Consider the following 12293-nt stretch of genomic DNA (forward strand, 5'->3'; position numbering starts at 1 on the left):
ATCTACTGCCCTTGTTCTTCTCGGTAGTAGGGGTCACAGGTTTGAAAGATGCTGTCGAAGGAGGCTTGGTGAGTTGCTGCAGTGCATCTAGTAGATGGCACGCTCTGTTGCCACAGTTGCCAGGTGGTGGATGGAGTGGATGTTGGAGGTGGTGGATGGGGTGCCAGTCAAGCGAGCTGCATGAAAATGTTTTGTCCTTTCCAACTGTATAACACAGACAGTGACACAGCCTCTGCTCTATTCTCAGTGCACTGCTTCAACACCAGAATCTGTTCTAAAACTGCCAAACAGAAAACTGTTACATTTGGAGAGAACCTTGCTTGTTTCCCGTCTACACAAATTCTGTGTGTTCTGAACTGCCAAACAGAAATCGCTGGCTGATTCAACCCCACTGTAATTAGTTTTGTATTTACCCTTTGCTTCTTAGCTGTTCATCTACATGGCAACCCCAGGTCACATGGGCATTTCTTGGAACCTAATAATGTCACAATCAGGAAACCAATGAATCCTCTTTTGGAATATTCCCCAGTTTGCTTTGATCGTGAAGGGACATCGCACAAAAAGAAAATACATGTTTTCCACTTACTGTGCATTTTTGTTCAATAAAATATTATTTATGCTGTGAAAACATATGGGGAGGCTCTTTCAATGTGTTCATGGATTGATCCTGGCCTACTGAACTGCCATTTCTATCTCATTATCATTCATTTATTATTCTTCATATAGTTTGCTACAATGTGTGTTTTTTTCTGTGCATTTGGAAATATAATCTTCAGTAGCTGTCAGAATAGCTAACAGTGTGCTTTCACTGTAGTAATCATTGAATTGGCGAAGGTCCTCCTTTCTTAGGTGCCAGCCATGGCTCAGCAGTAGCACTAACTACCCTCTGAGTCAGAATGTTTGAGCGCCACCCCAGAGACTTAAGCACAAGATATAGGCTGAGATTTCTGTGCTGTACTGAGGGTACGCTGCACTGTTGGTAGTGCTATCTTATGGGCCAGGTGTTAACCCAAAGCCCGCTCTAAGAAAAAGATCCGATGCAGCATTTGCAGAATAGCTGGGGAGTTCTCTCCAGAATAGAAATCTAAATTATTAAGGACCCATGATGAATATGTCAGTTTTATAGACCTTGGGTATATTTTCTTTCATCCATGATTTCAACCTGACATGCCCAGGAAGAATGGAGCAGGTTTAGGTCAAATACCTGCTTTGCACACTGATTTTACTCTCTATTCATGTTCTCACCTGCCAGTTTTGGACAAAATCAGGGCTTCGCCCTGCCAATTGTCACTAAAAGTAGTTATCAGTAAGGAAAACTTTAACATAGTCAGGAAGTGCTGAAGGACAAGGTGCCACGCGGCCGACTGTTCAGAAAAATAAAAGCCCATGGGATACTGGGGAATGTGGCGATTTGGATTCAAAATTGGTTCAGCGACAGGAAACAAAGGGTAATGGTTGATAGATGTTTTTGTGAATTGGAAGTGGTTTCACAGGGCTCAGTGTTGGGTCTCTTGCTGTTTGTTGTATATATTAATGATTTGGACTTAAATGTGGGAAGTGTGATTGGGAAATTTGTAGATGACATAAAAATTGCCGCATAGTTGATAGTGGAAATGATAGCTGTTGTCTCCAGAATGATATCAATGGTTTGGTTGAGTGGGCAAAAAAGTGGTAGATGGAATTCAAACCAGAGAAGTGTGAGGTAATGCATTTGGGGAGGGCAAACAAAGCAAGGGAATCCACAATAAATGGGAGGATATTGGGGCGTAGAGGAAGTGAGAGACCATGGTGTGCATGTCCACAGATCCCTGAAAGTAACAGGACAGGTGGATAAGGTGGTAAAGAAAGCATATGGAATCTTTCCTTTATTGGACGAGGTATAGAAAACAAAAGCAGGGATGTAATATAAAACGCTGGTTAGGCCACAGCTGGAATTTTGTGTACAGTTCTGGTTGCCACATTACAGGAAGGACATAATTGTTCTGGACAGAGTACAGAGGGTTTATAAGAATGTTGCCAGGGCTTGAAAATTGGACCTATGAGGAAAGATTGAATAGGCTGGTGCTCTTTGGAACTGAGGAGGCTGAGGAGTGACCTGACTGAGATGTACAAGATTATGAGGGGCCTAGGTAGAGTAGACAGGGATGCCCTGTTTCACCTAGCGGAGAAGTCAGTTACCAGGGGCACAGATTTAAGGTGATTGGTAGAAGGATTAGAGAGGTCTTGAGGAAAAACTTCTTCATCCAGAGGGTGGTGGGTGTTTGGAATTCGCTGCCTAGTTTGTTGGTGGAGGCAGAAACCCTCAACCCATTCAAAAGGCACCTGGGTCTGCACCTAAAGTGCTGTAACCTGCAAGGCTACAGACCAGGTGCTGGAAGGTGGGATTAGAATGAGCAGCTAGTTTAAAAATTTCTTTTTTGGCCGGCCCAGACACGATGGGCTGAATGGCCTTTTTCTGTGCTCTAACTTTTCTACAGTTCTAGGGTGTCAAGGACAACATTTATCCTTCAACCAACATCACTAAAACAGCTTACCTGACCATGTATCTCATTACTGTTTGTGGGACCACAAACAAAGCTGTGTGCAAATTGCCTGCCGTGCTCCCTTTCTGACAAGATGGCAGGCGGCCAGAGCGGGTGTGGTAAAGAGAATGGGTACTCTGGGCAGTAGGCTGGCGGGCGGCCCGGGAGCCTCGGTGTGCGAGGGGAGGAAGCGCAAGTGGCAGGGGTGTGATGGGGAGGAGGATGAGGAGAGGCCGGAGAGTGAGGCTTGGGAGGCAGGCGGGCCGTGGAGGAAAAAGTTGAAAAGCACTTCCAAGTACATTTATCAGACTCTCTTCCTTGCTGGAGAAGATAGTGATATCACTCTCTGTGCGCTGGGACAGGAATGGCACCTTCATAAAATCTACCTGTGTCAGTCTGGTTACTATTCAAGTAAGTTCAGTGGATCATGGAAGGAATCAAATATGTCACAACAGCTCTTCAAAAGTACTTCATTGGCTGCAAAGTGCTTTGGGGTTGTAAAAGGCACCATATAAATGCAATAAAAACAGGAAATGCTGGAAAAACTCAGATCTTTCCAGCATTTCCTGATGGTATTTCAGATTTCCAGCACCTGCAGTATTTTGCTCTTACTTTAGTGTTTATATAAATGCAAATTCTTTTATATAAAAATAAACCTCTGTAAAGGTGCTTAAATATAAAAGGGACTTTTTCATTTCTAAAAGTGGCTGCATCTGCTTAATCAATGAGTGGAGAAAATAAAGTGACCATTGCCATTCACTACAGAGAAGTTGTCACATTTACAGAAGCCCGTTAATATCATATGTAACCCCCATTTGAGGTTTTTTAAGAGGATTGAGAGTCATGAGCATGTGGCTGGATGGTTATTGAATTTTTTTGTGATAATGTTCCCCATTGAAGTTTAAATCAAAAAAAGGTGGGACATAGCATGAAAAATAGGAGCAGGGGTAGACATGCTACCTTTGAACCTGCCCCACTATTCAGTATGATCATGGCTGATCTTCTAAAAATCCATCGATCTCAGCCTTGAATATATTTGATGACTGAGCTTCCACAGCCCTCTGGGGTAGTAAATTCCAAAGATTCGTAACCCCCTGGGTGAAGACATTTCTTATCTCAGCTGTAAATGGCCAGCCCCTTATGCTGAGACTTGCCCCCTAATTTGTGCTCTCCAGCTAGTAAAAACAGCCTTTCAGCATCTACCCTGCCTGTCAAGTCCTCAATGTGTGCATTGAAGACTGTGAAATTGAAATATTTGCTGTATAAATTGTTCATTATTTATGATTCACTGTGTAATCTAGATTTCAATTGCTCTCTGCACTGCTGTAACCACAGCACCATCCTCATTGTCATTCAAATTCGGCTCTTTGCAGTCTCCATAAAAGCTTGTCTTAGATTAAGAGATTTGGTGAAAACTGTGAAGTTAACATGAAAATACTTTAATGTTGTATGTGGCTATTGTCATATTTGGTCTTCTGACACTATATGTAGCCACAACACTTGAAATCAATAGCCTGCGGAAATGAAAGAGCTAAATAACATTAGAATATAAAAGCTTTAATTTTTCTATGGAGAGAAAGAACTGACTGTATTTCTCTCTACAGATGCTGTTAGACCTACTGAGCTTTCCAGAATGTTCTGTTTTTGTTTCAAATCTGGGTGTTAGAAAGGTGTATCATGATATTGTCGTTATAAAGCAGATTGACTCTGATAATGGCCTAGCTTAATGCAGAGCTGCTGCAGGATAGGCACTGTTACTTTGTAGGGAGTGAGCACGTCCTTAAGGGCAGTGGCCTTTGGCGTTGGACTGGAGAGAAATATCTTGTTTAAAATCCTGGATTCATGGCCATCAGAGTCAGCACTAATTTGCTCAGGGAACGCAACTATTTCCCTCGGTATTGAGATCTCATTGCTATACCCAGCTCTGAAAGAATGTCGTCACTGATATTGTTGCCAATGAATTCTATGTAAATCCAAAACAGATTAGTTACATCAGAGCCTTTTGATGGAGCTAATTATTGGCCGAATAAATGATGTACCCAAGTTAGACTCCTGACACGATTGTTGGGCAATATTGCTGACGTATCTAAGGTGCAAACCTTTCAGACTGTATTCCCTGAGGGATAAGTACACATCTAAAAAGCCATAACAGGTGAATCAGCACGTGTCAATGTAATGTCTTTTCTGTATTTTCAGATTTTATTTTACATTTGCAGTTTTTGTCTTAATATTCAAATTCGTTTGTTATTGTAGAGTACTCCACCATAAAGGAAGAATTATATTTACATTGTACCTTTTACGATCTCGTGACAAATTTGCTTCACAGCCAATGAAGTATAATGTAGTCGCTGTTGTAATACAGGAACATGGCAGCTGATTTGTGAACAACAAGCTGCAGTAAGATGCATAACCAGATCAGTTGTTTTTAGTGATGTTAGTTCTGAGATAAATATTGCCCAGGACACCAGGAGAACTCCTCTGTTTTCCTTCAAATAGTGCCATGGTCCAATAAAAGGAGCAATGCCGCCTCAGTTTAATGGCTTGTGTGAAAGGTGATATCTCTCAACTTTGCCGCACTCCTTCAGTCAGCCTGGATTTTCCACTGGAATGGGGTTAAACCCACAAGCTTCTTTCTTTCAGGTGAAGGTGCTACCAACTAAGTTAAGGCTGACACCTGAAGATTAACTTACCTTCACAAACTAGAACTCAAAAAAGTATGTGTAAACTAGTTCAGGGTTACACTGTCAGCCCTTCATTTTAGATAATGGGTAACCCACTGTTTGCATGGGTATGATCCATTTTCTTTGGAAGTTTCTCAGGTTGAAGAGAAAAAAGAGAACCCTTGTTATGGGCAGCATGCTAGAAAATTACAGCACAATGAATGATCAAACTTCAATTCAGCAAAATTGATGACTCATTGGTTAAAACTATCATTTTACACACAAGATTCCAAAATGTGATATAAGCAAAATACTGCAGATTGCTGGAAACCTGAAATAAAAACAGAAAATGCTGGAAAAACCCAGCAGGTCTGGCAGCATCTGTGGAGAAAGAAACACAGTTTACTCTGCATTTGGCAATGTTAGCTGAGAGGAAGATGTTGTGTTGTGAGGGAGTAGGAGATCACTTTCAGCATTGCCTATCTTGTGTGTGTGCTTGGCATTTAGCTTCCCCAGAACCTATTGAGCTAAGCCTGTGGAGGATGAATGTCTTTTGAAGAATGATGGGCTGCCAATCAGATAAATGGGTTGTCTGATGGTACCCAGAGGTGTGAAGGTTTCTAATGAGTTAACTTACATTTATATCTTGGGGCTGTGCGTTTTGAAAGAGCCTGCTAAAAATTTGGTTTCCTCTTTGCAGGGAAACCACTGCAGTTGACTGTGGAGGCATGTGATGCCAAAGAAGGAAAAGAAAAGGGATTTGGGCCGACTGCTGTGCTCTATGAATCACTGCTGGGAGATGGTAAATGTTATAAATGTGATTCTTCATAAGGAGCTGGTACAATGAAGGGAGAAGGAAGAGACAAAGAGGCGAGGGTCACAGGGCAGTGGGAAAGAGAGTGGGTAAATGGCAGTCACCAGTTGCCTCTGGGGAGTGGTGCTTATGTAAGAGGTAGTGGGGTTGGAATTTCATCTAGTTGGGGAGATATTTGTGTCATCTTTCAGTAATGATTTTAAACTTGCTGTAGGAAGGTGCTTTTGGGCTTTTGTCATTGGGGAGGTAGGGGGAGAGGGGTTTTTAACTCTGGGAGTATACTTTGGTATCAACTGCTGTAAATTATTCCCTTGATCTGTTGCAGGATTTCTGTCAGAGGCCGGCCATACACGAGCCAGCTTCATTCTGTCAACAAGAACAAAATTAGCCATCCAGGTGTCTCAGATCAGGATCAAGGTAAGTACATTGGTCTGGGTACAGGTACGGGCTCAGCTACCTCCAGCGCTGTCCAGCCATCACTGAAACATCCACATTTCAATCACCTTTAGACATAATTTCTGTCCTCCCTCACTGTCTTTGCCCTCCATAAACTCCCTTCTCAAAAGCCCTACTTTCTCTTCTGTCACGACCTACTCAAAGCCCCACTTGTTTATCAATCACCCCATCACCCCCTCCACTTCCTCACTGACCCAAAGTCTCTCCAGATAAGACAATGTCTTGAATTTAAGAACTTTGCCATCTTCAATTCTTCCAGAGCTTCTTCAGCCCTTCCTATACCATTTAGTCCACTGAGCTGTCGCTTGGCTTTTAAAAGTCCTCTGTTTCAAACAAGCTCACTATCATTTTCTCATGGCCCTCTCCCTTTCTATTCTGCCCTCTTTCCTCGCTCCTCCCTCCCTCCCTTTCCATGCTCTCTTTGCCCTTTCCCCTCCCCTTGGGACCTTTTCCATGCTGAAGGCAGGCACTATACCTGAATCATGTTTGTGAGGCTGCCAGAGGTATCTGATTATCTGGCTGCCCAAGAAGCAGCATATTCGGCTGGTTAGTTCATGTCATCTTTTCTGTGCTTTGCTCAGGTCCATAACGGGGCTAAAGGAGCCAAATGTGGTTTAATTTTTGCATATAATGATGACTCGGAAACTTTTGATGCAGAGAAACATTTCAAGAGGTTTGAAAAGTACAATAAATGGAAGCTGCAAGAGTTCCGACAGTTTTTGAAGGAAAGGTGAGACAAGTGTCAAATTGTGCTAACTAATTTAGATCACGGGCTGTTTACTCAATTCGACAAACTGGGGAAAGTCCCAGTGTGAACATTTCTGGTACAAGTTATGCGACTACCTCGCCTGTGAAATCATGACCTTGTTGTATGAGCTACGTCAGATGCATGTGATATGCACAGCTGCCACAGTAAAGCAACTATTCAATTTAAAGGCTTTATTGGGTACAGATGAGTCTGTATTTGTCAGTCTAGTATCTCTGGCTGAAGCAGTGCTACAAATGCTGCTGAGTTGTTCTTCCCCTTGTTCAATGTACTACTGATGCCATATACATGCACTGTAGGTTATTTTAAACAGCTAATTTGCAGTGGTTACTTTGTTTGAAGCATGCAATCTGTATCAAAACCCAATTACAAAACTGGTACTGAGAACATGTCCAATTGCCCTGTTGATATCCGTGGAGATATAAATTATGGAGCAAGAGATCATTATGGGATAGATTAAGTGGTGATGTTGTTAGTTCTGTATTGTGCACCTATAGATCCATCTGTTGGAATGCTTTGTTTAAAGTTGTCGTGAAGTGTCATAAATGGGTTCATGCCCATGATTCCCAGGTAACCAGTTCCTGATCCGGACATAGTGGAAAGCAGCTGTCCCCCTCTCTCTGAAGTGGGAGAAGCGAAGAGCTCTCCATTGAAACAATTTGCAGGAGTTATTGTCTAGTGTTAAAGAAAGGCCTATAGCAACTTATATATAGAAAACAACTTCTATATCTAAGTACATTGTCATGTTGAATGTGATTTCTTACAACCAGGTTGTTTAGAACTTGTTGAATGTTTATGATAATTCCCTTTCCTCCTATTACCTACCCCGCCCTCTCGCCCCAAAAAAAAACTGCTTGGGAGCATAATATTTAGAAATTGGGTATTTTTAAAGTTCATTTATGGGATGTGGGCATTGCTGAGTATTTATTGCCCATCCCTAATTGGTCTTGAGAAGGTGATGGTGAGCTGCCTTCTTGAACTGCTACAGCCCATGTGGCATAGGTACACCCACAGTGCTGTTAGGAAGGGAGTTCCAGGATTTTGACCCAACGACAGTGAAGAAACAGCGATATATTTCCAAGTCAGGATGGTGAGTGGCTTAGAGGGGAACTTCCAGGTGGTGGTGTTCCCATATGTCTGCTGCCTTTGTCCTTCTAGATGATAGTGGTCGTGGGTTTGGAAGGTGCTGCCTAAGGAGCCTTGGTGTGTTTCTGCAGTGCATCTTGTAGATGGTACACACTGCTGCTACTGTGTGGCGGATATTGTGTGTGTGCTAGAAACTCAGTTATTTTTAAGTCAAATTTTCAGGTGAGGTTTGACCAAGATGTCAATAAAATGCATTATTGTAAGAAAATGTTTGCCTTGTCATCTAGACCGTTGCTGTTGTCCAGGGAATGGCATGTTATTTACTTTTATAACGGATGGTTATTTCCCTCTATCTACACCAGGCACAGTGGCCAGAATGTTGATCTGGATGGTGATGATCCTGTTGGCTGGTTTGAACTGGAAGATGAATGGAATGAGACAGAAGTAAAATTACAGACCTGTCGAATCAGCAAGGTAAGCAAGCACCAACAATGTCACTTCCATCTGTGTTTTTATTAGAACTGGAAGTTTTGGAGTTTGTGTAGTTGAGATTCAACATTCAAGTTATTGAGAGACAAGTAATGATGTAGTAATCCTAATTGCTATCTGTAAATTAGATATGCATATTACTTTCCTGAAATATATATTACATGGATTTGTTTTTCACTTGAATTATATAAAACAGTAAAATGTTTGCTTAACAGTTGAGAGCCACTGCTATTATTGAATAAGGCAGTATGTTTCTTGTGAATAAAGAGGTGAGATTTTTGTTATAGGCACTTGATGTTCCAGTTGGTACCAGTAGGTGTCACCTGTGTATTGTTTATTTCTGAAAGCTATAACTAGATTTGACTTGCTCTTGGAATTGATATGTGAACATACGAACATATGAATTAGGAGCAGGAGTAGGCCATTTGGCCCTTTGAGCCTGCTCCACCATTCAATAAGATCATGGCTGATCTGACTGTGGCCTCAACTCCACATTCCACCTATCCCCCAATAATCTTTCGGAATTAATTTTAATTTTGGGGAGCCCAGACATGTAAGTGCACTGTGCTTATTGTGAATAATGCAGGAAAAAGTAGTGCAATTTTTCCATAAAACATTTTATAAATTTGAGGCAAAATAGAAAAATGAAACTTTTATATTCTAATATTATTTAGCACTTTCATTTCCGCAGGCTATTGATTTCAAGTGCTGTGGCTACAGTGTCAGAGAAGATCAAATATGACAATAGCCACATACAACATTAATGTATTTTCATGTTAACTTCACAGTTTTCACCAAATCTCTTAATCTAAGACAAGCTTTTATGGAGACTGCAAAGAGCCGAATTTGAATGACAATGAGGATGGCGCTGTGGTTACAGCAGTGCAGAGAGCAATTGAAATCTAGATTATACAGTGAATCATAAATAATGAACAATTTATACAGCAAATATTTCAATTTCACAGTCTTCAATGCACACATTGAGGACTTGACAGGCAGGGTAGATGCTGAAAGGCTGTTTTTACTAGCTGGAGAGCACAAATTAGGGGGCAAGTCTCAGCATAAGGGGCTGGCCATTTACAGCTGAGATAAGAAATGTCTTCACCCGGGGGTTATGAATCTTTGGAAGTTAGTACCCCAGAGGGCTGTGGAAGCTCAGTCATCAAATATATTCAAGGTTGAGATCGATGGATTTGGGCTCTAACGATAAGATTGCTCATTTGCAGCAGTCTTCTAGGTGATTAGGCAGTGGTGCTGGACATGGAGCTCCCTCACTGTTGGATGGTCACTATTCAAATGCAGCTTGAATTTGAATCAGCACTGCTAAGAATGCATAATGAAATGCTTTAATAAATCTGATCAGGTTTCTGTAAGTAAGCAAGGTGTTGCACTAGTGACCCAAATCAGACAGTAACTCAGTAAAAGTCACGTGGAATGTTGTTGGATTATATTATTTTTCTTCGTTCGTGGGATGTGGGCGTTGTTGACGAGGCTCACGTTTATTTGCTCATCCCTAACTACCCTTGAGAAGGTGCTGGTGAGCTCCTTTCTTGAACTGCTGCATCCCACAGCACTATTAGGGAGAGAATTCCAGGCATTTGACCCAATGATAGTGAAGGAGTGGCGATATAGTTACAAGTTGGGATGGTGTGTGACTTGGTAGGGAGCTTTTAAAATTCATTCATGGGATGTGCACTTCACTGGCTGGGCCAGCATTTATCGCTCATCCCTAATTGCCCTTGAGAAGATGGTGATGAGCTGCCTTCTTGAACCGCTGCAGTTCGTGTGGTGTAGGTACACCAACAGTGCTGTTAGGGAGGGAGTTCCAGAATTTTGACCCAGTGACAGTGAAGGAACGGTGATATATTTCCAAGTCAGGATGGTGAGTGGCTTGGAGAGGGACTTGCAGGTGCTGGTGTTCCCATGTGTCTGCTGCTCTTGTCCTTCTAGGTCATGGGATTGGAAGGTGCTGTTTAAAGAGCCTTGGTGTGTTCCTGCAGTGCATCTTATATATAGTACATGCTGTCACTGTTGGCTGGTGGAGGCGGGAGTGAATGTTTAAGACGGTGGTTGGCTTGCTTTGTCCTGGATGGTGTTGAGCTTTTTGAGTGTTGTTAAAGCTGCACTCATCCAGGCAAGTGGAGAGTATTCCATCACACTCCTGACTTGTGCCTTGTAGATGGTGGGCAGGGGTTGGGGAGTCAGGAGGTGAGTTACACGCCTCAATGTTCCCAGCCTCTGACTTGCTCTTGTAGCCACAGTATTTATATGGCTTGTCCAGTTCAGTTTCTGGTCGATGGTAACCCCCAGGATGTTGTTAGTGGGGGATTCAGCGATGGTAATGTAATTGAATATCAAGGGGAATTGGTTAGATTCTCTCTTGTTGGAGATGGTTATTGCCTGGCACTTGTATGGCACAAATGTTACTTGCCACTTGTCAGCCCAAGCATGGACATTGCCCGGGCCTTGCTGCATGTGGACAGGAGCTGCTTCAGTGTCTGTGGAGATGCGAAGGGTGCTGAAAGTTGTGCAATCATCAGTGAACATTCCCATTTCTGACCTTATGATGGAAGGAAGGTCATTGATGAAGCAGCTGAAGATGGTTGGGCCTCGGACAGTACCCTGAGGAACTCCTGCAGTGATGTCATGGGACTGAGATGGTTGACCTTCAACAGCCACTACCATCTTCCTTTGTGCAAGGTATGACTAACCAATGGGAACTTGTTCGCTGATTTCCACTGACTTCAGTTTTGCTAGGACTACTTGTTGCTGGGAAGAGTGTCCTCCAGTCAGCATTGCGGTGAAGCAGTCTGGGAAGTGTGTCTTGCTGTCAGCGTCGTGGTGAAGCAGCCTGGCAAGAGTGTCCTACTGTCAGCATCGCGGTGAAGCAGCCTGGGAAGTGTGAGCTGCAGTCAGCATCGCGGTGAAGCAGTCTGGGAAGTGTGTCCTGCAGTCGGCATCGCGGTGAAATAGTCTGGGAAGAGCGTCCTGCTGTCAGCATCGTGGTGAAGCAGTCTGGGAAGAGTGTCCTGCAGTCAGCATCATGGTGAAGCAGTCTGGGAAGAGCGTCCTGCTGTCAGCATCGCGGTGAAGCAGTCTGGGAAGAGTGCCCTGCAGTCAGCATCGTGGTGAAGCAGTCTGGGAAGAGTGTCCTGCAGTCAGCACCGTGGTTAAACAGTCTGGGAAGAGCGTCCTGCAGTCAGCACCGTGGTTAAACAGTCTGGGAAGTGTGTCCTGCAGTCAGCATCGTGGTGAAGCAGTCTGGGAAGAGCGTCCTGCAGTCAGCACCGTGGTTAAACAGTCTGGGAAGTGTGTCCTGCAGTCAGCATCGCGGTGCAGCAGTCTGGAAAGAGTGTCCTGCAGTCAGCATCGTGGTGAAGCAGTCTGGGAAGAGCGTCCTGCAGTCAGCATCATGGTGAAGCAGTCTGGGAAGAGTATCCTACAGTCAGTTCTTGTTGAAAATAATGAGTGACATCACAAGACAGCGCGAGAGAACGGCA

At 43.2% G+C, this 12293-nt stretch overlaps 1 protein-coding gene across 5 annotated transcripts in view; it reads left to right on the forward strand.

Moving 5' to 3' along the window:
* zzef1 (zinc finger, ZZ-type with EF hand domain 1) overlaps positions 1-12293 on the forward strand; it is a 283385-nt gene that overhangs the window by 52500 nt on the left and 218592 nt on the right. For all 5 annotated transcript variants that reach the window (XM_078548719.1, XM_078548721.1, XM_078548723.1 and 2 more), the window contains exons 9-12: positions 5883-5984; positions 6322-6413; positions 7034-7182; positions 8667-8778. In XM_078548719.1, coding sequence (XP_078404845.1) covers positions 5883-5984; positions 6322-6413; positions 7034-7182; positions 8667-8778 — 455 coding nt within the window. The remainder of the gene's footprint in view (positions 1-5882; positions 5985-6321; positions 6414-7033; positions 7183-8666; positions 8779-12293) is intronic.

Source organism: Cetorhinus maximus, chromosome 9 (genome assembly GCF_964194155.1).
Source record: "Cetorhinus maximus chromosome 9, sCetMax3.hap1.1, whole genome shotgun sequence".
Classification (NCBI taxonomy): domain Eukaryota; kingdom Metazoa; phylum Chordata; class Chondrichthyes; order Lamniformes; family Cetorhinidae; genus Cetorhinus; species Cetorhinus maximus.